This window comes from Peromyscus leucopus, chromosome 2 (genome assembly GCF_004664715.2).
Source record: "Peromyscus leucopus breed LL Stock chromosome 2, UCI_PerLeu_2.1, whole genome shotgun sequence".
Taxonomy (NCBI): Eukaryota; Metazoa; Chordata; class Mammalia; order Rodentia; family Cricetidae; genus Peromyscus; species Peromyscus leucopus.
In genome coordinates, this window is record NC_051064.1 from 101616269 (window position 1) to 101642146 (window position 25878).

The window sequence follows — 25878 nt, forward strand, 5'->3', positions numbered from 1 at the left end:
GCAGAAGAAGCAGTGACCCAGCCTTTCCCTCCATAGTGCCTCGAGCACAGGGAATGCAGTGACAAGCACACACCCGCGTGCTCCCGTGGATGCCGACGAGCTGCTTCTCCTACTGCCTAACCACTGTGTTTTACCACTTTCCAGGGAACTTCCAGGCTCCTCTCTCGGTGGACCCTGCAACGTGTCCCATTGTCCCTGGACAGGAAATGATCATCGAAATCTCCAAGGGGCGCTCAGGGCTTGGTCTCAGCATCGTAGGAGGAAAAGACACACCTTTGGTAAGTGTCTAGAAGTACATTATGTCTGCTGTCCCAGAGTTAGTTGCTGGGGCTCATTATGGCCCAGGATACTTGTATTGGAGACCTGACGAAACAAACAAGATATCAATACTCATTCCCTGAAACAGGAAACTCAGGAGCTGCAGGCGTTACAGAAGCCTGGTTCCCCTGCTCCTGGTCGCAGGCCTCGCCTCTGCATCTACCCACCTGCCCTAGAGCATGTTGGCCTTCAGCCGACTCTCCAGTTAATGTGCTCTGAGCCTGATGTTATTGACCAAAGGATTTTAACTCCTTATGTTTGATCAAAACATTGCAATTGAGGACATTATGTCCTCACTTTCCCCTCTGCCTCTACAGTCAGAAATTGCCGCATATGGCATCCTGCCTAAGTGTGATGTCCCTTGGATGCCGGAATTGCCCAGGCCCCACAGGCAGCTGAACTGCCTGCCCCTTACACAGGCTTCTGCTTCCATACTACTCTAAACTCCCGCATTTCTCTTTGTCTAGCATGGGTACTGTGTCTGTCCAGCTCTTGTCATTGAGGAAGGAGAGACCTTTCCTTACAGCCTTTCTTTTGGGTGATATGACCAAGTTATATTATTAAACAATATCATATTCATATATTATTTTAGTAATCTTGACTCACTGAGTTGTAGTATAGCTTGGAGATTTTATAAACACCAGGAAATGGTTTATAACAGTGATCCTTGCCATATAAGAACCATTGGAATAGTATTGAGAAGCTATGCCCTGGCATGGGTACTAGCACCCTCCCAAAGGCCTGTTTTCCCCCATTTTCCCAAAGAGATACCATAAATACCATAAGAAGTGAATTTGTATAAATAAAGCTGTATTTAAACAAAACAGGGAAATTAAATTTTAGAGTAGTTCTATACTGAATTCTTTCATGATAAGAATTTTAACTCTTTGGGGGCTGGGGAGATGGCTCGGTGGTTAAGAGCATGGGCTGCCTTTCCAGAGGACCTGGCTTCAACTCCTGGTACCAACATGGTGTCTCCCGCTATCTATTAACTCCATTTCCATGGGATCCGATATCCAGGCGTTGCACACACACATGGTGTACATACATAAACATAAAATAACAAATTTAACCATCTGATCTCTTCGTTGTAGATAGATCTCTTTTTATGACTTAGCCTAAGATAGAACTAGATTTCCCAGAAGACTCAGAAGAACGGAGTCAGCTCAGCTGAGCAATCATGACCTTGCTCTCTCGCCTCTGTTGGTATTAATACAGTTCTGCTCTGTGTGGGATCCTCAGGATTCCTGATGCAGATGTGTGTGCTGTCCTCTACCACTGGCATGTGCTCAGGCCTCTGGCTGAGGGCACTCAGCCTCCTCTCCCCGCAGCCTGAGGCCTTACAGAACATCTTGCTCTTCTTCTCTTGACACCTCAAGAAAGCAAAGATAAAAGTTCTTCAGGAACATCTTGAAGTTCCTAATAGTTCTGCCATTTGAGACTATAAATCCACTGTCCTTGAAAGATAAGCAGCACTTAGAAAGAGAGATGGGACACAGCTTTTATTTCCTAGCCTCATCAGAAGCCTCCAGTTAGAGTCACAGAAAATATGTAGCACTGTCATTATTTTTGCAGCCCAAAAGAAGATAGATGTGGAAAGTGCTTAAACACATTGTTCCTACAATGAAGATCTTTTTCCCTTTTTAATACTCCCCCAAATTTTCATCTGAAGCATGAAAACTAACACATGGATCCCATTATCTAGGCAGCAGGAAATTTGCAAACAAAGATGGAAGTTTGGGAAAAGAAGTTGCAGGAAATGATGAGCCAGGTATGAGCAGAAGCTCTGCTGTTTGGACTTCAGCCTTGGTGCGGGGAAGGGCACATCTGACCTCCTCCCTCTCCACACCTCCCCTGCCCACCCCTCCCAGTCAGAATCCCATGTCCTTTTTGTTATGTAGCCAACCGATTGTGGCCATCTGTAGAGTTGGTCTCTTGACACCTCATCAGTCCTCTGCCAGGACAGATGGCTTCTGAGATCACAGAGGGGGATCGCATGTCCTGTCCTGTGTGTCTGCAGCCAGTCACCTGCACCAGCCTTTGAAAGTGCTGAGCTAATGACAAGGGTGAGCCCCTAGAAGGTTTACAGGCACACCTGGTCCTGTCCTGGGAGACAGCCTTCTGCCTCTGTTGTTCCTGTCTGTGATGCCACTGCCAGGCTGGCCTCTGGAGAGCATGGTCTTCTGTGATAGCTTGCATATGTTTGCTCAGTTCCCTTTGCTTTGACCTGAGTTATAAAACTGAGTGACATTCCCTGCCTTAGAAGAATGCACACATTTGTTCATTAGCTCTATTATCATTTAGTGTTTGTGGTCTATTTACTGTAGGAGATCAACCAAGGGGAAATTGTAATACTTCCGATCTTTAGAGGGTAGGAAAAAAGAATTTAACTATTATGGACTAATTGTTGTATGAAATGTGGAAGCCAGGAAGCCAGATAAAGCACATTGTGCGACAAAGGTGGGATATTCATTCATTTATTTCCTTCCATTGATATATATATAATTCCATCTTTTTTCCTGTCTTCCCTTGCTCTTGCTGGCCTTGTTGAAGTATTCGTTTGCCTCATAAAACACCACCCAGTTCCTCCATGTCATCTAATCTGCAAGTAAAAGATGCAGCGTGATTACCCTGCTGAAGACTCTAGTGCTACCCCCTCCCAGACCTGTCAAAGGCACGTCTCAAAATGTCTGCCTCCTAATTGAGAGTTCTGTACCCACATACTTAAAGAAACAAAATATAGCACGCCCGAATATTTGAGGTTATTTTATTGACAGATGTGGGGATGCTAGAGAGGAAAAAAACCTCAAGGGGTAAGTCTTTATCTTGGACCACTGGCAGGCCCTTTTCTGGATAACTGTTGCCGGCAAGCACTGTGTAGACTCTGTGGCTGCACCCTAGCTGCAGCAGAGCAGAGCACAGTGCTGATTCTTGGTGTAAGAATCTCAGAATGTTACAAGTAAGGCACTGTGCAAGCGTTAAATGAATACCGAATGAGTACTGTAGCAGAGGTGTAGGCAACTCAGATTGTTTCCCTTGGCAACATGAACCTTTACCTGCTCCTCACTCACTGACCCTCTTCTTACTGGTTTTTCTAATTCTTGACGATTTCATGTATACAGAGTATCTTGATCACATTTATTCTTCAGTCCCCACTTTGACTTTGTAGATCCTTCCCAATATGACCCCTCCCATCCTCATGTTTTTTTTTCTTTGTTTATAACTCATTGAGCCCAGCTGGTGTTTCCTGTATTACATGGGTGTAGGGCCATCCACTTGAGCATGGGAAATGCACTAGCAGCCTTATCTCTGAAGAAAAAAATGGCTCTCTTGAACAGGCAAGATGGCTCAGCGGTTGGGAGAGCTATCTGCTCTTGTAGGGAACTAGAGTTCAGTTCCCAGCATTGAATGCTTACAAATACCTGTGACTCTACCTCTAGGGGATCTAGTGCCCTCTTCTGGATGCTCTTGCTATACACACAGGAAGGAAGGAAGGAAGGAAGGAAGGAAGGAAGGAAGGAAGGAAGGAAGGAAGGAAGGAAGGAAGGAAGGAAGGAAGGAAGGAAGGAAGGAAGGAGACTCTTCCTGCCCCAGCAGCTCCTTAGCTAAGGGTAAGGACTCATGAGCCCCTTCTCCATCCACACTGTCATGTTGACAGGCTTAGTCCTATGTAGGTCACCACAGCTGCTGCAAATTCATGGGTGTGACAGCCATGACATGTCCTGATGACATTTCACAGCATTACTATCCTCCGGCTCTCACATTTTCCTGCCCATCTTCTGGGATGTTCCCCGGGGCTTGGACAAGAAGGTAGTGATCTAGGCGTCCCGTCTAGGGCTTAGTATTCAGCAGCCACTTTACTTTCGGCTCTCTGACTGCTTATGTGTTTCTGCGTTCATTGATGCCTACTGCAGAAGGACACTTCTCCAATAAAGGCTGAGAACAACACTGATGTATCTGTGCCTATGAACATAAACACTGAAAAGACATTTTGACAGCATGAACATTTAGCAAAAAATAACAGTAATAGGTCATGCCCATTCACCCATCCAGGGCCCCTGACCTTGCCAGTCATGGGCTTTTAACCAAGTTTACAGTATTAGGAACTAAACCCCTCCTATGAAGCAGGATGTAAATCCATTTCAAAAACAGAAGAAGAAAAAATGGAAAGAAAAGAAGAGAAAATGCTGTTGGTTCCTCCGTAACAGTCACGTCACGATTGTACTCGTGGGCAAACCTTTCCTAGCACATCGGTGTTGTAGCATGAGGTGCTGAGCACTGACGCCCATTCCCTAAAGCAGCCGTCACAGCGCCTCCGGCAGTTCGTAAGCTGGCCAACAGGGAATACGGTTCCTGGTGACTTCCAGCCTGACCTCTGTGTCCAGAAACCAAAGGGTGTGGTATCTTCAGCAGCAGAGTCTTACCATCACGCAGTTATGGTGGGCAGCCAAGAACAATGGCCATAGCGTGTGTGTGTGTGTGTGTGTGTGTGCACGCGCGCGCGCACCTCTGGGGCCTCCCTGACCACTAACTTAAAAGAGGTATTCAGTGCCTGGGACTCAGCTTTTCCCCTAAATAACCTTCTAGGAGCAGCAGTGTCCGCCCATCAGAGTGCCTCAGGTTAAACTCTTTTTTTTTTTTTTTAAGCTGTATTTTTAATTAGCTCATAGCTTCCATGGGTTTCCATAAGACTTTCTCATGCACTCTCAACTGTGGGTAGTCCACTTCCTACCCTCTCGTCTTCCCCACTCCCTCCGCCGTCCCCTGCCCCACTTGACTCTCCGACTCTCCATCGAGGCCTTGTCCCTCTCCTCTCTCATGAACCGTCTCTAGCTTCTTGACTTCTACAGACACTCCAAGTTAAATTCTCACAGTTTGAAGCTATGACCTTCATGTGAGGAGATTGTGAACTGTTTTCTTTCTGGGCCTGGGTTATCTTACCTTGTATAACATTTTCCAGTTTCTTCTATTTTCCTGCTTTAAAAAAAATGTAGATACTCTTAATTTTAAAAAGCCTTTAGACCAGTGGTTCTCAACCCATGGATTCAACCCCACAACACATATTAGAAATCCTGCATATCAGCCAGGCAGTGGTGGTGCACACCTTTAGGCCCAGCACTCAGGAGGCAGAGCCAGGTGGATCTCTGTGAGCTTGAGGCCAGCCTGGTCTATAGAATGAGATCCAGGACAGGCACCAAAACTACACAGAGAACCCTCCCCCCAAAAAAAATCCTGCATATCAGATATTTACATTAAGATTAATAACAGTAGCCAGGCGGTGGTGGCACATGCCTTTAATCCCAGCACTGGGGAGACAGAGCCAGGAGGATCTCTGTGAGTTCGAGGCCAGCCTGGGCTACTAAGTGAGTCCCAGGAAAGGCACAAAGCTACACAGAGAAACCCTGTCTCGAAAAACAAGACAAAAAAAGATTAATAACAGTAGCAAAATTACAGTTATGAAACAGTAACAAAATAATTCTATGGCTGGGGGTCACCACAACATGAGGAACTATATTAAAGGGTTGAAACATTAGGAAAGTTAAGAACCACTGTTGTAGACTGTCAGATTTAGAATTTTATCATTTCTGTCCAAGTTTCAATTTTTCTTTTTTCTTTTCACACATGATTTAATATTTATCTACATGCTAGGGGCTGAGCTGCAAGGATTCACATACATTGTGCATATACTTCACCACCAAGCTGCAAGATAGCCCTAATAATCTTATTTATTACTACATACAGATTCTACAAAATAACACCAATTTAATCCATCTCTGTTACACAGTTGTGTAAGTCAGATGCATTATACATTAATAAGACATCAAAGTAGGAGGCCCTCTAGCATTTGGACATTATGTGGCAAAGTTTACCTACAGAGAAATTAAAGTGGAAAATACTTTTCTTTTGCCACAGCTATATCTATTCTGAAGTAACTCCATTTGACCCCCATCATATTATATGCTCTAGCTTATTTATTACTGCTTTTGACAATCTGAAAGTAGTACTACAGCGATCTAAACCCCTGGATATTTTTTAAGTAAGCAGGGTAGAAAGCTAATTTATATTGATTGTTAGCAGTTCACCTTCATGTGAACTTCTCACAGTCTGTCTCGTAAGGAGCATGGTTTGCTTTGGCATGTAATCCCCAAAGCCCAGCCTCTTTTATCATTATTGCTTAAGTCATATATTTTTACACAAAACATCTTTTTACCTTAGCTTTATTTTAAAATCAAGTAGAGTTTACAAAACCTCTATGAATCACACTGAAGGAATGTTAACGAATAGTACCCTGGATCTCGACGTTCAGAACATAAGAATGTGACTGCAAGCAATAATATTATGCAGGCTGAGTAAAATTTCAATAAATAAGGAACAAATGGAACTGTGGGGGCTTATAAAATGTAATGCATATATATATATATATATATATATGCATGCAATAACAATTAGTGAAAAAAAAAGAAGCCATGAATTCAAAGGAGAGTGGAAAGGGGTATATGAAAAGCTTTGGTGGCAGAAATAAAATAAGAAATATAATGATCAAAATGTAATGCAAATATTATCCATTTCTTTCAATAAATCTATTTCAGCATGGACAATTATATACATATTCATGAACATCAACTTTTTGTTAAATCACGCTTGGCATAAGAACTCAGTTTTAGGTAAATATAAACTTCATTTTTGAGCTTGAGAGAAAGCTTATCACAGTGTTAAAGTCTAACATGTTTATTAGTTCTCAGAATAATTCTTGTGTCAACTCTTATGGCTGTGACTTTCATTTCATATATTAATTACGGGGTAAATAGTGTGCAAATGTTATAACCTCTGAAAGTGTGTGTGTGTGTGTGTGTGTGTGTGTGTGTGTGTGTGTGAGAGAGAGAGAGAGAGAGAGAGAGAGAGAGAGAGAGAGAGAGAGAGAGAGAGAGAGAGATCGTATCAGTTGCATTGAAACAGTTCAATCTCTAGAACTGGCAAGCAGTGAGGACATCAATTTGACAGAGACTGTATTTTTTCTAATATCACATTCTGTTGATGTATAGAAAGCAGTATATTTAATGTACACTTCGCCCATCTGTTGACTTCATTTTGTCTTCAGTCAGTAATGTTCTCACAGGTACTGAAATTCAGTACCTGTATCAGTCAGGAGCCAAGTCTTTGGCATGCCAGTGGAAGAGGAAGTCCAGAGCTCGTCTTAAGCCTTGTTGGAATTATTCCTCCGCTGCAATCTGTTTACGTTCTGATTTGAAACTGAGCCTCACTAAGTTGCCCAGGAATTCCTTGAACCCATCCTGTAGTGCAGGCAGGCCTTAAATTTAGTATCCTCCTGCCTCAGCCTCCCAAGTAGCTGGGATTACAGGCCCATGTCAATAGACCCAGTTTGTTCAATCCATTATTAGTGCTGGAAATAGAACCCACAGCTACTGGAGAAAGAATATCCTGGAGGAAAAAAAAAAAAGATTATGAAGGGGGTGGATTTGGGCAGAGGAAAGGGGCAATTGTGATCAAAATACATTGTGTGTATGTATGACATGCTCAAAGAACTAATAAGATGTTGCTTTTTTTTTTCAAGTTATACATAGGAATTTCTATGGCAACAAGAAAAGTAGACATGTTGGCATTCCTCAGAGTCTTGCATTTAGACTATCCTGACATTTCTTCCTCCCTTTGTTTACTAGCTATACCCCCTGAAACTTAGATGTCTATGTTGGGGGGGGCTCATTATTCAATCAGTATCTACTGTATGGTAAATATTGTATGTGAATATATGGAGAGAAAAAGAGAATTTTCAAGCTGGGATGACATTAGATGTCATGTGGATCAATTCAGTGCTTCACTGACATTGTTAAGTGTCATGAACAGAGAAAATTAAGTAGGCTACCCGCAGAATGTCAGAAAATATAACTCCTCAAGCTCCAAGTCCTGAATCTTCCAAACACTGCTGCACTCTATTTTTTTCTAGATCAAGCACTAATTAAAGTAAAATTGAAAAGTTTTCTTCCTAAAGCATTGGGTTAAGAGGCTGGAAACAGCTAAGTCGTAGACCACTGAGTCAGCAGGAATACATGAGGCACTGGGTTCACACACACACACACACACACACACACACACACACACACACACACACACACACACACACACACACACAGGATCTGGGTTGTAAGAAGAATCAAAAGAAGTAAGAATCAGAGGAACTATGTTCTTCATATTTAAATGGATACAGTCTGAGCTTACAATTTTGGTCAAAATGAGATCAACTCCATCAGCTTAACCTAACGTTTTTAGCTAAGTTCAGTCCTGTGTTTTCAGTGAATATTTGAGTGTAGTTTAGGCTTTTATTGTCCTCACCACATTAGCCCCCTCATTGGCCTGGCCTTTGACTGAGAGCACAGCGCTCCGCCCTTCGTCAAAGGCATATGTCTGCCGTGATTTCTGAAGCAGTGACAGCGCAGAACTCTATTAAGTCGTCTTTGAAAGCAGCACAACTCACAGAGGTCTGAGCCATGGTTTCTTTCAAAAGGAAGAAATGCCCATTTAATGCAGAATATATTTACTATTGCTTTTGGTACCCATGGGTCTTTCTCATTAGGAGCTGTTTTTCCCTGAAGGCAGGATAACGAGATCTGACACTTTTTTGGAATACTGATAAATGTTTTCCATCTTAAATGTGAAATTTAATGTGGAACTTTTCTGTGGTTAAAACATCCCTTAGGAATTCTTGTGGGGAGTGTGGTTGGAGGCTTTTACAAGTGTGGCAAAGACTGCTTTTCCTTCAAGGGTGACCCAAGCTACGGAAAACATGCCTGGAAGCAGGAAACAAAGCCATGTGGAAACAGACCTTTGTAATTATCTACCATGGAGTTCCCAGTCAAAATTTTGTCTGAGCTTATTAGACTAATATACTGAATATCTACAAGTGTTAAATATAAAAATCGCATTCATTTAGAATAGCTTGCCCTCAATGTACTCTTTCAGCCCACAGAAGACATCACTTAATTTTTCTAACACATGGTTTCCTTAAGTGTTATGGGCCTATTGTGACAACGATAAAATTGCCTTTTGCTGAGTGATTGGTGTGTTTATGAGTTACTTTATCTACTTGTTGGCAGCTTGAACAGTAAAGAAAATTTGATTGATGGGCTGTAGTGTGCAGTGACTTTGCCTCTGTCTAAGGCTCTATTATTACATGTTATCAAATTCTTTTCCAGCAATTCAGAGTTTAATCCCCTTGGAGGAATTTGGGGATTTTGTGGGGCTTGGTGATAATTAAGTCTCTCTCATGCTTGGCTCCTTTAAATGGTTCTCTGAGCTAATGTAAATTCTCTGGGAATTCATATGGCTTTCATATCCATTTTTTGTTGAGTATTTTGGTTTTATATTGTTAATGCTTTGCCATCAGAAGGTTGAATTGAAATAGAATTAAGACATACTAACATTACCCACCTCCCCATTCAGAGTCATTTTGATCTCTTTTTCTATTGTCGATGTTTTCTTGATAAACATTGAAGAGAACCCTTAATGAGTATTGGCTCCAGGTCAGCACCGGGACACAAAGATGAACTGGAAGCAGACCCAGTTCTGAAGAGAAGCATCAGGATGGGAGGATGGGTCCATGGACAGACAACTGTGGTATTCTGATCCGTGCGGGGATGTCGTGGTGACTCACGAAACAGATGAGTCATGGAGAATGTGACACTTGGATGATTTGAGGAGAATGTCAGGAAACAAAGGAGGTACCAGGCGAGAGAGAGCAAGGCCTTTCAACATTTGAGGCTTCATCCTTTCTAAGCACATATAAGAAGATATCTCTCTATATATTTAAGTATCAACCTATCAGTGATGTATGGTGTGCTGTTGGCTATATTATCCTGCCCTGTAAAAAAATAAAAAATTATTCAGAAACAGCTCTGGAGAGGTAAGGCAGGAGAAGAGAAACAAGGTAATCATTAGGGTTAAAGGAGAAACTTGTTTGGGGAGGGGGTCTCAGTGCTGCAGTGGGGACCAGACCTTACGCCACCTTCTGCTATTGAGATCTGTGAATGTCAACGCCTTATTAGTCCCAAGGCTTCCTTCCACTTCCACAAGTCATCTTTTTCTCCACATTCTGTAAAATGACCCATTCGTGCCCTCGAGGCTGTCACTGTGGAACTGAGGTGACAGTATTTCTGCAGAACTGATCATATGGGAACCCCCAGCCTTTGTAGAGGACACAGTAAACCATTCAAACAGATCAGTCACATGGTGGGAGCCCAGACTTTCATCTGAAGACCTGTTGGGAGCTGAAGCCCACGGGCCTGCACTCGCTCTTCTGCAGCAGGGTTAGCAGTGCTAGGTTGCTTAGCTGTTAGGAAGACCGAGTGCCGCAGCCGGAAGTGTGTGGCATCTCTGCGCCATAGGTGTCTGTTAACTAGCAACAAGAGAACTTACCAGCCTCTTACTCGTGATAACATTTTGCCGTCAACCATATGTGTAGATAATAAATTCTTCCATTCCAGAAGAGCTAATGGCCTTCTGCAGGCCCATGGCGGGGAGTAGTAGCACTGCCTGTCTTTGAACAGAGAAAGCCTATGCCAGAGGCCCAATTCCTAATCACATCCTAATCAGTCCTCGACCTCTCCTCATACTAAGCCGACAGACACCTACAAAGACATGACTATTAGACTACATCGAGAGTATATGAATACCACAAACTGTTAGTTTCGAGATCGTATGTTTTCCCTCAGACACCAATTCTAGCTCTCTCTCTCTCTCTCTCTCTCTCTCTCTATATATATATCTTATCTCTATATATATATATATATATACTTATACATACATATATATGGTATATATGGTAGTAGAAAGTATACTATGTGGAGGAAAGAAAGTCTAAAGGGAGAAAGAGCAGGGAGTAAGATAGGAAAATGAGGAGAAGCCAAATCCAGGTGTTTGCATCTGGAACTAGAGGAGAATAACACAGAAGATACTGTGTTAGGAAGAGGGACACAGGCAAGAGGGAGAAGGGTCAAGGAAGGAAGGAATGAGCAAACCACAAAACTCATATATATGGAAATGTTATAAAGAAATACTGTTTTGGCTGGGTGGTGATGGTGCACTCGAGAGGCAGAGGCAGGCAGATATCTTTGAGTTCAAGGCCAGCCTGGTCTACAAAGTGAATTCCAGGACAGCCAAAGCTACACAGAGAAACCCTGTCTCGAAAAAAAAAAAAGAAAGAGAGAGGGAGGGAGGGAGGGAGGGAGGGAGGAAGGAAGGAAGGAAGGAGGAAGAGAAAGAAAGAAGGAAGGAAGGAAGGAAAGAAGAGAAAGAAAGAAGACTTTTGTATGCTAACTGAAAAGATTCCGAGACGTTGCTGGTGCTGGTAAGCAGTGTCTGAGGACACAAGGGGAAACTGTGGTCTTTCCCTGTGCAGACCAGAAGTGGGGCGGAGGCCAGAACTCTGGGAGGGCAGCTAGTAAGAAAAGAAGCCACCAGGCTTTTATTTAAAATAATAGCTCAGTTCCTTATTAACGGCCCATTTTTCCATCTAATCATACATTTCCAAAGGCAAACACTCGAAGTTTAATATAATGTTGTTGACTAGACCCTGAAATGCCCGAACCCGGTACCTTCTTTCTTTACTGCCCTACCCTGAAGTTCCAAACAAAACAAAGTCGACCTTCTTTCGATTCCCCAGCATACATTTCGAATTTCGCTCTTGTCTCCATTTCTGATCTTGTCACCCCAGTTAACACATCTGTCAGAGCTTTGTAAAGCACTTTCAAGTGTTAGAGTGCAGCAAGAAAGGCAGCCGTTCTGTTCACAGGTTACAGCGTCTTCTGTTTTCTTGTTTTTACTGACTCAGAGACATCATAGCAGTGGTCAAGCAAAGGCAGAGAAGTAAACCAGGAGTTTCCACAGAAGGATTCCCATGTCACAAATGTCTCTAGCAATGAACCCAGTGCTTCTTTGAAACTCTTAATGGTGTCTTGACATTACAGCTAGTGTTTCGTGGGCACAAGAAGCGTGTAAAGAGATTTGGATTCAAAAGTACTCTTTTTAATATTTTTTAACTTTCTCACTGGTATATACGCACACTCCCCTCACACATCTCACTTACCCTGCCCTTCCTCTTCTTATCCTTCCCCTTCCCGTTAACCCTTTGGGGACTTCTGCTTTCATTTAATCTATATATACATGATTTTATGTGACTATATAAAATCCCAAGTGCCACAAATGAGAGAAAACGTACAATATATGTTTGAGACTGGCCTGATTTGCTTAATATGATTGCTTCTACTTATACCAATTTTCCCCAAATGACTTGATATCATTCTTCTTTATGGCAGAAAAAATTCTGTTGTTTGTCTAAACTACATTTTCCTTAACCACTCCTCTGTTTTTGGACACCAGGATTGGTTCCATAACTTAGCTTTTGTGAATATGGCTGCAGTAAACATGGATGTGCAATAATCCCTGTGATCCATTGACTTTGAGCCATTTGGGTAGATCCCAAGGGTGTTTGAGAAACCACTACACTGTTTCCATAGAGACTGGGCTAGTTAATAGTTCCCCTGGCACCCCCCCCCAGCAGCATATAAGGGTTCCTTCTTTTTATTTTACCCATCATTTTTGTTGTTTTCTTGATGACTGCCATTCTAACTGGAGTGAGAAGGAATCTCAATATAGTTTGGGTTGGCATTTCTCTAATCTAGTGAGGTTGAACATTTTTCATGTTTGATGGCCATTTGTATTTCCTCTTTTAAGAACTGTCTGTTCATTTCATGAGCCCATTTTATTGATTGGATTGTTTTCTTGTTGCTTGATGAGGTTGTTGGTTGGTTGGTTGGTTTTTCAATTCTTTGCGTATTCTAGATATTAAGACTCTGCCAGGCACATAGCTGGCAAAGATTTTCTCCCATTCTTTAGGCTGGTTCTTTGCTCAGCCTTAAGTGTTTGCTTTGCTGTGCAGAGCTTTTCAGTTTTCTGAGATCCTGCCTGCTGATGGTTGCATTTATTTCCAGGGTGACTGAGATCCTGTATAGGCAACCCTTGCTCACGCCTACTTCCCCCCGTAACAGTGTCAAACTTAGGTCTACACTAAGGTCTTTGGTCCATTTGGAGCTGATTTTTGTCCAGGTGAGAAATAAGGGTTCAGTTTCTTCTTGTACACATCAGTTTTCTCTGCACCATTTGTTATAGAGGCCCAAACTGCTTCATAGAATGAGAAGTTAATGGGTCTTTGTCTTCCTTTTGGATATGAATCAACAGAAAACTTACATTTGCAGTTTAGAATGTTCTGAGATCTGGGATTTTATGTGAAAAACAAACTTTGTACTCAGTGGGAGACTTCCAAACCAGGAATGGTGAGATGTTACAGACTGGTATCATCCAGGCTCTCTAGAGCCTGCTTCCATTTCTTCCTGCAGACCATGGTCCAAGTGACCCCTGATGCAATCTGGAAGTGTGTTGAGATCACTTCAGGCCACTGGCCCAGTACATCTCCTCAAAGTCATTCCCTAGAAGCAGCAGAAAAACAAAGACTTGGCAATAAAAACATTCCCTGGATTTAGAAATGTTGTTAGTTAGTGTTAAAATCCACTGCTGCTACAGGATCTGAAGTGCAGATGGATCAAGGCTCCTAGCCCAGCTCTGGACAATGCCTCTAATTGTTATAGTAAAGAGTGATTTCAGAATTGTATTGTAATGAAATGAAAATGCCCTAAAGGTGTTTTGGGTTGATTATAGACATCTAACTTTGTTGCTTCTCTTCCCTAGAAGTTATGTTGGAATTTTTTTTTTTTTTTTTTGAAAGTTGTTTCTAGCCTAGCATGGTGCAGTAGGAGGATCACAGTGAGTTTAAGGCCAGCATGGGCTTCTGAGTGAGACTTTGTCTCACAAAAAGAAGGACTGGGGATGGTGGCTCACACTTTCAATCTCAGCACTCAGAGGTAGAGGCAAAAGCATAGAGATCGCTCTAAGTGCAAGGCCAGCCTGTCTGCATAGTGAGTTCCAGGCCAGCCAGTGCAGAATAGTGAGACTTGTTCTCAAAAAAAAAAAAAAAAAGGAAGTGGGGACAGGGCAGAGGGAAGGGGTTAAAGAAGGAAGGAAATGTAGGCCTCACACTTAGATCTGTCTGCATCTGCCTCTCAAGTACTGGGATTAAAGCCATGGATGACCATGCTTGGTCCTATGAAATTTAAATTTAAATGAAGTCACCATATAATGAGAGAAGCAATGCCCCAACGTCTTATGCCACCATAAAACCTGCAGCGCCAGGAATAGGTTGCCAAGGGGTCCTGTATAGCACTCCCACTAAATATCACAAGCTATTGCCAAAGCTATTGGTTCCCCTCTACAATGTAACGACAAGGCCCTGTTGTTGAAGATACCACTTACATCATCAAACATGGAGAAATCAAGCTGGTGCCCAACTATAAGCTTCACCCATACTGACTAGTGTTTGTGATGTTTGAAAGATTTTGCATACTACTAGAGGAGAAAAGTAATCAATATCACCCAGCTATAAGCCCTATGACCTACAACAGTGACCTGCCAGACAGACATACATACATACATACATACATACATACATACGCATGTGTGTGTGTGTGTGTGTGTGTGTGTGTGTGTGTATATAGTAGTGATAAAAATGTTATGGGAGTAACCAACTACTTTTTATAGTTCTAAGGGCCATTCGACGAGATGGAACCCATACCTGACCACTCTAAAGTGGCCAAGAAAACGAGAGTAGATAGCTGTTCAGAGAATGAGAGACTTTGAAGCACTCAGTCCTAAATGGAATGTCTTCCTCAGACCCCTCCCCTCAAGGCTTGATGATCTGTGTGAAGGAGGAGATGCAGAGGTTTTAAGGACCGGAAGTTGTAGGTGACTCCTAGGAAGAAGTGTTTTCCAGACATAACAGGGCTGGTCTTCTAGAAACATAGGGCTTGTGCACATATGAACTCACAGAGACTGTAACAGCCTGCACAAGCCCTGCACCAGTTCAAAGCAGACAAAACCCCAGCACAAAGAAAGGGAGATGACACCTAACCAAGGAGCTCTTTGCAAGTGATAGCGGCTGCAAAGGGAACCTCACTTTTCTCCACTGGAGTGATACTGGCTCTATCAACCACACTCTAAGGCATGCCCAGTTCCCAGGAGCTGGGAACGCAAAGCAAACTCCGTGTTGTTGGTAGTGCTTGTTGTTGGTTTGCTTGCTTTGGTATTTTTTTGTCTTTAATAATTTTTGTTTGTTTGTTTTGATTTTGGATTTTCTTTAATCTTTTTTTGAGAGAGAGAGAAGGAAAGGAAGAAGAGGAATTTGGGTGAATAAGGAGGTGGGGAGGACCTGAGAGAAGGTAAAAGAGGGGGGAAATGTGACCAAAATATGCTATATGAAAAAAAAGTGGATAAAAAAGTAGAGAAGAAAATAAAAATGAGATTATTAATATGAGGAGGTGCAAATTACTTTGAATTCATTAATGAAGAAATACTGTTTAACCACAGGTTACCTGTCATAGATAGTGTCCTACGATTTTGAGCTAGAGTGTTAAGGAGTTCCAAGCCACAGCTGACCTGTGCTTGGGTTTCCAAGTGCTTCCTCCCACAGCCTGCTTTCTCCGTCAGCACTAGCTCATTTCACCAAGTTCTTTTCTTTCATTGCCCACGTAATGAGGCCACACTTCTGTGCTGAACCCTTGAGCTCTAGTAAATACCTGAAACTGTTTAAACTTACCAGTAAAAGTAAATGACGCAGAGTTCACCTCGAGTTTGAACACAGCAGCAAATGTTCAAGGTCAACAGAAAAAACAAGGGAGAAGTTTAACATGGAATCTGAGGCAAATCCCATCCTAAAGCAGGGAAATAATCATCTTTGGAAAACATAATGGTACTTCTAAACCTGGAACTGTGCTTCTTATTTATGTTTACACCAAGCAAGTAAACATCCTTAGCAAATTGCAAGTTGTGAGTTGCTGCCCATCATCTGGACACTTGCTTAAGGTTGTTTCTGGCTGTTAGGAATTAATGGAAATTTTTTTTTTTAAATAGGATGCTATAGTTATCCATGAAGTCTATGAAGAAGGTGCAGCAGCCAGAGATGGAAGACTGTGGGCGGGAGACCAGATATTAGAGGTATCTCATTCTGAATTGTACTTTGTTAACAGTGAACATGGTTGACCTTGGTCCATAAGATCAAATTGTCTGTCTTTGATTCAACTATTCCAGCGGTGATTTCTCTGCTGTGGAACAAAGCATAGGTCATATCCTCTTCTTTTTCAGTGTTGCTGAACAACTCACTGGTTCATAATCATGACTTTGTTTGTCTAAATCTGAGAAAATGTTTTTTAGTGAAAAAGAAAACTACCTCTTATAATTCTATCATTTTAATATCAGACTGTATTTGACTGCATGTGACCCTTCTCCTTTTAAGAGGTCACATACAATGGCAGGAAGCACCGCCTCCTTCAGGCCCTCTAGCCCAAGGTCATGGGCAAATACCACTACACATACCTACACATAGACAGACAGACATACACGCATACATAATTAAAGTAAGAAAAATACATCTTTAAAAGTAGGACAAGCAAAAATCGTTAAATGAGTAGTTTCCACTGATGACATTAATATGTTAAAAATAAATAAACAGTGGAACAGTAGGCAGTGTGATACTGAGGAACAGCAGGAAGCCAGTCTGTAGTCAGACTTCCTTGTCAGGATTTTTTGGGGGTCTACCAGCCCCAAATAATGAAATGACATAATGAAATGAAATAATGACATGGAGCCTTATTATTAATTATGGACACATGGCCTTAGCTTAGACTTGTCCCCAGCTTAACTCCTACGACTTAAATTGGCCCATTTATATTAATTTACACTCTGCCACGTGGCTTGTTACCTCTCCTCCATGATGTATGTCTGACTTTCTCAGTGCCTCGCTGGTGTCACCCATGTGACTAGATCTAACCCTGAGTTCCTCTCTCTCCCTGAAGTCCTCCCTGTTCTCTCCTGCCTTGCTACTGGCCATTCAGCTCTTTATTAAACCAATCAGAAGGCACCTTAGGCACATCATTACAGTGTACAAAGATTATCCCACACCACCAGTCAATTCCAGGACTCTGGTAGGTGGAACTGAAGAGAGTTTCGGTGGTGTGAGACTTTAGCATCTTTCACTGAATGAATTTAATGGAAGAGACTTTGTGGTGGGCATGTGTGATTTTTGCTCTGTATCTTTAATATAGCATATTATGAATGACATCACAGAATTTTATTTCTCTCCTTGGTGGCTCATTTCTGCCGTCCAAGATGAAAACGGATATAATCAAGAGTGGAGAACCTAGATGAGAAGGGTGGAAAGAGAAGCCAAGCTAAGTGCAAATTAAGTTCAAGTCTAGTTGCAGGGTTTCTCTGCAGGCCTTGGCTGTGTGGCATGCTGGATTGGGACTCATCCCCAGTGCACTTATTAAGGCACTAATGAATGAGATTAGAAAAACAAACAGTGCCTCTTTGGGAATTAGCTTGGATGCTTTTGCAAACAACACTGGTTTTTAGTGGTCAAAGTCTGGGGGACTTCCGGTTTCTGTTTTATCCTTCCTAGATTTTCTGGTCAGTTGGCATCGCCATAATTGGCACTTCAAGATGAGTGCCTTTAATATTAAAAGTAGGAGCTGCAGAGTTGGCTTAGCCATTCAGAGCACTGTAAGACCAGAGGACCTGGGCTCAAGGACTAGCACCCACATGGCAGCTCACCACCGTCTGTGATGCCAGTGCCAGAGGATCCAACACTCTCTTCCAGCCTCTGCGGGCACCAGACATGCATGCGATGCACAGCCATGCTTGTAGACAAAATACTGATACATAAACAGTAGTTTTTTAAATGCAAATGTGTATACCTGATTTTCTATAAATTATACCTTATTAGAATTTCCTGCCAAGCCTGGTGGTTCAGGCTTATGATCCCAGCACTCATGAGGCTGCATTAGTTCAAAGACTGCCAGAGATTTAGAGTGAGTTCAAGGCCAGGGTAGGTGAGACCTAGTTAAAAATAAAGACTTAAACAAACCTTTTCTAACGTTTATTCACCTACTGCCTGTATGTGGATGAGCATTTGTGTGTGTGCACACATGCCACAGCACACACGGGCAGATCAAAGGACAGTTCACAGGAGCCTGTTTTCTCCTTCCATCGTGTGAGTTTCAAGGATCAAAACAAGTCGTCGGACTTGATGGCAGGTGACTTTATCCACTGAGGCATCTTGCCAACCCAAACTAAGCCACTTGGTTTTTATTTTGAGAGAGGACCTCATACTGTAGCCCAGGCTAGCCTCAGAATCACTATATAGTTAAGAGTGGGCTTGAATTCCTGATACCCCTGCATCTACTTTTCAATTGTTGACTTACGGAGATCAGCCACCACACCAGTCAGAAGCATATTTTAAAGTGCTGGCCACGGGGCTCAGTGGTAAGGTGCTTGGATTTAGTTCCCAATGCTGTTTTTAAAGACTGCTGTCCCTCTTCATCATACAGCTACAGCCGCTTTCTTCTCTAAGTACATCTGCTGCTCATGGGCGTCCTCTGTGTTCTGTAAGCCCTTCTGCCACGGCTCCAATGATACCTGTCTGTAATTACTCATCTCATTGACACAACAGAGTCCTTGACAGAAGAAACTAAAGGGAATGGCTTGTCTGGCTTACAGCACCAGGAGATAGAGCGTGCCTGTCTGGCAGGAATGAGTGACAGCTGATCCCAGTGCATCCACCCTGAGGATGCAGAGAACAGCAAGTGCCTATGCTCAGCTCACATTCTCCTCCTTCCTCAGTCTGGGACGGTAGCCCATGGAATAGTACTACTTACCTACATTAGAGTAGGTCTTCCTACTTCAGTTTGTCTAATCTGTATAATCCACAGAGGGTCATCTCTTCAGTGGTTCTAATCCTGTCAAATTGACAATCAGTCTTGAACATCACAGTATCATAATGTTAAAATTAGGATAAGCCAGGTTTTGTTCCAGAGACACAACCAAACAATTTCTGACACTGATGAGCATGGACTATCTCCTTCCTGGTTGTTTTTTTCAGGTTAGTCCCTTCTCTTACCCTACCTTATTGCCGTTATATCCTGTGTAGGTAGGATCAGAACGAGAGTTAATTTTTTATTTTACTCAGGAACTAAAATAATAAGTAAAAGAGCCCTCGTCTGGCAATGGCTTATCCACTTTTCCCAGGCCCAGCCTTCTGAAGGGGGTGACAGCAGGGCCTCCCAGAGCCCTTCTCTAACAGGGGGCCACTCGCACCCCCCAAGATCAGTCAGCACTGCTGTGGATACTGCCTACAGTGCTTCTGGAAGGCACTTGAGGTGGCTCAGGCTGCCTCTTGCACATGGAAACCAGGCTGAGGTCACTGATCTGAGCAGGCCCCCTAGTGCCAGGATTTGGTCAAAATTCCTTTTGTACTATTAGCGTTCAATGACGATGCCTTCCATTATTTTTATATTTGCTAAGGCCTTTGAGAAGGCTTACAAAGTTCAGCTTCAATCCATGAAGTTACCTTGTGTTTTAAGTAATAGAAGTGGTCTTGTGTGCCATCTATTGGACCACAGGAAAATAATCAGCTTAGCTCACATTTCCTAGAAACAGTTTTCCCCTTGGTCTGTGGGCTTATTCACTGACAATGCAAAAGTGGCCTGGAGGAATAGTGAGGGGTCCTGTGCAGAAGAATACAGCTCTCACAGCATTTTCTTTTGGCCCATCATTTCTTTCTTACAGTAAATACCTATGTGCCGAGTCTGGAGCCATAAACCTGACAGGCTTTATTTCAGTCAATTCTCACAACACAAAGTAGGTATTTTTCCTGCCTCCAGCTCATGAATGACACAAAAACCCAACTGAAGTCATTTCTAAGGGGTTTCAGGAAGTCAACTTTTGTCTGAACCCATGTCCCTAACCACCGTGGCTCTGGATGTCTGTGAGTGCTGAGATACACCAGAAAAGAAAAGGCGTCTTGGTGATGGGTAATTGACTCATAGAATCAGATTTAAACAACAGCCCAGTGGGGTGGGAAGAAAGCTCGTAACTAGCATGTGCAAAGCCCTGGGCACAACAAAATTAACTAACTAGGTGATTTTTAAGGGCAGGCCTAAAGAGGTGGCTAAGCAATTAAGAGCATTGGCTGCTCTTCCAGAGGACCCAGATTCAGTTCCCAGCACCCACATAGTGGCTCCTAACTACCTGCTACAGAGTCTAACACCCTCTCTTGGCTTCTTTGGTCATTAGGCATACACATGGCACACATATACATACAGACAGAACATCCACACACATTAAAAATAAAATAATTGTTAAAAAATTTTAAACACAGCCCCAAAGTCACCTTCTTCAAGAAGAGTCATTCTTCCTCCCTTCTTGGATGTCTAGGGTCCCTGGTCTTAGGGTGTCAGGATTGGAAAAGCCTTAGACTGTCTTTTACTGAAGAGATGAAGGGACCAAGTTGAGAGACAGGCTTGACTTCTTGGGGCACACAGGGCTGTATCAGAACAAGGGCTAGAAGTCACATGTCAGAAGCTTTTCTACGCCTGCCCTCTGTCTAGCCATAGTTGGGGCCATGTTTCCCTTTGTTTGGCTCTTTTCCAAGATGTGACCTGGATGGAGGGAGTGAATGACATTGAATCCAGAGCCACCCTGTCCCTGAGTTTCTTCTTTGTAGAAATTCACTAATCAGTATCAGTTATTTGGCTGTTTGTGGTAGGTCCATCTAATAACCTCTTCAGAGGCTAACTTATGAGACCGTGTGGTAAAAGGACTAGAATGGGAAGATTGTCTGGGTTAGGAACTGGAAAGATGAGTCAGTGGGCAATCCACTTGCTATGTAAAAGTGAGTGCTGGAGTTCAGATCCTCAGCACCCACAAAGTATCAGGTGGGCATGGCCTGTAATCCCAGCCCTTGAGAGGTGGAGGCAGAGGATCCCACAGCAAGCTGACTACTAAGACTAGCCAAATTGGGAGCTCTAGGTTCAAGTGAGGGGCCCAGCCTCAATATATAAGGTAGAGAAAGAACAGTAGAAGACACTCAGTGTCGCCTTCTGTCTTCCACATACATACATGTGCATGTGCATACACACATCTATATAGGAAGGAAAAAAGTCTGGGTTCAAATGTTGACTGCTTCTCCATCTACTGGCTGTGTGACTTTGGTCAAGTTCCTAGGCCTCTCCAGGCCTTGCTTTCTTCATCTGTAAATGGTAATGACAACAGTATATATTGAGACTTTAGACTACAGCCATTCTCCCCCATGATGATCATCGATTCTAACCCTCAGGATCTGTGTGCCCCAGTAAATGCTTTCTTCTATAAGTTGCCTTGGTCATGGAGTCTTATATCAACAGCAAAACAACCAAGACAACCATAATTCAAGACTTTCAACTAGTAGGGAACAGAGGAGAAACAATTGAGGAGCAGGCATAGGCTATGAATTATTTCTGAATAAGACTCCAGTAGCTTAGGAAATAAAAGAACTGACAAGTGAGATCCCATCAAATTCAAAAGCTTCTGCATGGCAAAGGAAGTAGATGGCCAGCCAGTGTGAAGAGACAGCTGACCCGGAGAGGAAATCTTTTCTTGCTACTTAATTACAACAGAGAATTCATGCTCAATATATAAAGAACTAAAAAGTTACACACTGAAAGAACAGGAAATCCAGCAAATAAGTGGGCAAATTAACTGAACAAACACTTCTCAAAAGTAAAATATAAATGGGCAATAAATACATGAAAAAATGTTCAACATCTTCAGCTATCAAAAAAAACTGTAAGTCAAAAATATGTAGGCCTGTGATCCCGGCTGCTTAGAGTCTGAGGCAGGAAGATTATGTTTAGATCCTTCCTGGGCAGAGAGCAATCTTAAAGCAAAAAGAGCTGCCATTGTAGTTTAGTGACAGAGAGTGGGCACGAGGCCCTGGAGTCAGTCCCTGGTATTGAATAGGTGCTGGCTGGGGCAGGGCATTGAGAGTCTCTCTGGTCTGAATGACTGCTGCTGTGTTTTGAATATGCTGTGAGTTTCATTGCTTGGTGCCCACAGCTGTTGGGGGAGAGTGTGGGAACTTAGAATGATGTAGGTAGAGCCTAGCTAATGAAGGTAGACCACTAAAGGCAGGCTTTTCAGGTTATAGCTCTAGCCCTGCACTGTGAGCTGACAAGACGTGAACAAACTGAGCCACAGGCTGCTCCACAGTGGACCCAGCTGTTGCGGCCACCTCACCCTCCCTGCCATGGTGGACCATTCTCTGTGAAACTAAGCCCAAATAAACCTCCCCTAAATCGCTTGTGTTAGAGATGTTGTCACAAAAGGGAGAGTTACTAATGTAAGTATTTACATCAACAACAAGCAAACAGAAAGACCAATGAGATGGCCCAGTAAGTAAGGGAGCCTAGTCACCTGAATTCCGTCCTGGAAGCCATGTGAGGAGAGAGGAGAACCAGCTCCTGCAGTTTCCTCTGAATCCACATGCATGCTGTGGCAGGCACTCACACAGAAACCTAAAAAAGGACGGTGTGACCCAGACAGACCACTCCTGAGCATGTAGCTCACGGTCATCTTCATCAGCCCACAGCAGAGGTGCCTGCATTCCTGGTTCACGGTAGTACTGCTCCATCTGGGTTTTGTTTGCTTTGAGACAGTTTTGCTGTGTAACTCAAGTCAGCTTCAGAGATGTGGGAGTCCCTGAGTGTTGGGATTACAGATGTGCAACCCCCTGTCCAGCTTTGTGGTATGTTATTCTCAATAGCCAAGTCACAGAATCAGCCTAGATGCCCAGCTTTGGGTAAAGAAACATGGTATACACACATATGCACACAATGGGGTATCCTTCTGCCATAAAGAAAAATAGAATCATGTGTTTGCAGGAAAGTTGATGGGACTGGGTACCATCGTGTTAAGCAAAGGAAGTCAGACTCAGACAAGTATCACATGTTTTGTCTCATGTGTGAATACAATATGTGTATGTGTGGAGATATCACAGTGATAGCCAGTACTTATATAGCTAATATTCACTAATAAGAATAAATAATAAAAATAACTGGGGGAAAATCCATAAGGATGGGCATTACAAGCACAATGGAAATATTTACTTAAAAAAATAAGTTGAGGGCTGGAGAGACAGCTCAGAGGTTAAGAGCACTGGCTGCTCTTCCAGAGATCCTGAGTTCAGCTCCTTGCAACCACATGGTGGCTCACAACCATCTGTAATGAGATCTGGTGCCCTCTTCTGGCAGGCAGGGATACATGTAGACAGACTACTGTATACATAATTAATAAATAAATAAATAAATAAATCTTTAAATGATAATAATAATAAGTCGTCTGTGACCTCCATATAACAGAGCAAGAGAGTGAGGCTAAGAGAGGTCCCAGGTTTGTGTGACTTGCCAGCAGCGCGATGGCTTTGCCGACCGTTCCAGTATTTTGTGTTCTCTGGTGGTGAGCCTGCCTCTCTGTGCCCATGCCATCAGATTCAAATGTGAACCTTCAATGGCTTCTTGTTTGTTTGTTTGTTCTGTTTTGTTTTTCGAGACAGGGTTTCTCTTTGTAGTTTTGCGCCTTTCCCGGAACTCACTATGTAGACAAGGCTGGCCTTGAACTCACAGAGATCCACCTGCCTCTGCCTCCCGAGTGCTGGGATCATAGGTGAGCTCCACCACCGCCTGGCTCAATGGTTCTTGAAGCTGTTGGAAACATCTGTCCTTTAATTTCCTTCTAGGCCAGTTCTAAAGATGATGTGATCGGAGCAATTAAGAGTGAGAAGCCAGCCAGTTTTGTAACAGTGCAGACCTTTAATACCAATGCTCAGGAAACAGAGGAAGCAGATCTCTGTCAGTTTGAGGCACCCCGTTGTACATAGCATTCCCAGGACAGCCAGGGCTACATAGTGAGACTATCTCAAAAAGGCAAAGACAGCAAAGCAGTGGTGGTGCACACGTTTAATCCCAGCACTCGGGAGGCAGAAGCAGGCAAATCTCTGAGTTTGAGGCCAGCCTGGTCTACACGGTTCCAGGACAGCCAGGGCTACACAGAGAAACCCTGTCTTGAAACCCCCCACCCCCAAAAAAGAAAAAAAAAGCCGAAGTCAAACAAACAAAAAAGAGTGAGAATGTCATGTCCAACAAACAAACAGCCCAAAGATAATTGCTAACTGGGCTAATAGCTCTATTAGCTGCTTCCTTCCAACCTCAATAAGTAACCATGCCCCCACACACACACACACACCCAGCTCCCCTAACTCCATAGTGAAGTTCACAGCTGTGTAAATATAGACCAGGCACACCAACCCACCCTGCTGTTCTTTGTGGAGTGGAGTCTTTATATGTAATGTGACTCATACTCTTGATGGTTGTATGGTGTTCTTTGAGAATGACTGGAACTTTCTCGAGATTCCTTACCAGTTGGATCAAGGAGCAGCAGCAGGCTGAAATGCCTCCCCTGTAAGCTGTCCATCTCAGGATGGCTGTTGTTACAGGTTAATGGGGTTGACCTGAGGAGCTCCAGCCATGAAGAAGCCATCACAGCCCTGAGGCAGACCCCCCAGAAGGTGCGGCTGGTGGTGTACAGAGATGAGGCACAGTATAGAGATGAGGAAAACTTGGAGGTGTTCCTGGTGGATCTGCAGAAGAAGACTGGCCGAGGACTGGGCCTCAGCATTGTTGGGAAACGGTAAGGACTGGTTGTTCAAGTCAAGTTCGGCCTTTCTCTTCAGCACATGGGGACTAATAGTTCTAAACGCTGAAAAAGAAAGCCTGCTGTAGAGAAGGGATGGGGTTTCTAAGACGCGTCCTGTTGAGGTGCAGCTGGACCCAGGGGGCACACCCAATTCCAGCTGGGCTGCTGGATCTGCACTCAGCTCTGCAGCAGGGTTAGAGTGGCCGCCTAGGACAGTATTTGTGGGTTCTCTTGCACGTGTGAGTGCAGAGCAGCTATGGAGACGAAATGAGCTGCTTTCTGCTTACCTGAGGACACTTCAGTCAGAGAATGGTGGTTCAGGTTTGTGTGTTTGTTGAGATGTGGTCTCACTATGTAGCTTAGGCTAGTCTCAAACTCTCAGCAACCCTGTCTCAGCTGGAATGCACCACCACACATCACACACGGTGTTCCCCCATCACCACACATGGTATTCCCCCATCACCTGGTGACAGATGCATGAAGTGATCTGCATGCATCTGCAATACAGATCTAGTTTGAAAAGAACATTTAAATTCTTTAGCATGAAACTTTTCATTGTAAAGGATCAGATGCATTTCTTAAGGTTTACAAATCCTTTTGACAAGTAATTCCACAATTCCTTAAAGATGTGCTTGCAAATATTTATTGCATATCTTTTGCAGTAACTAAGGAATAGGAAAAAAAAAAAAAAAAAAAAAAAAAAAAAACCTCATCAGCAGGTCTTCAGTTGTCAGAACACACTCCAGGAACGGAGTCATGTGAGAATTCTGAGTTCTTGTGAGAAAAGTCCAAGAAAACAAGACAAGAGTTTAGGACCTCAGTTTCTTCAAAACACAGACTTGTTCTTGGAATGTGTTTTCATGCTCATTCCCAGGTGTA

The 25878-nt window shown here is 43.2% G+C and overlaps 1 protein-coding gene across 1 annotated transcript in view; it reads left to right on the top strand.

The window, feature by feature from the left end:
* Patj (PATJ crumbs cell polarity complex component) overlaps positions 1-25878 on the top strand; it is a 332069-nt gene that overhangs the window by 261990 nt on the left and 44201 nt on the right. Inside the window, 3 exon segments of the mRNA XM_028870280.2 lie at positions 145-278; positions 16348-16431; positions 24800-24993. Of these exon segments, the coding sequence (XP_028726113.1) occupies positions 145-278; positions 16348-16431; positions 24800-24993 (412 nt within the window).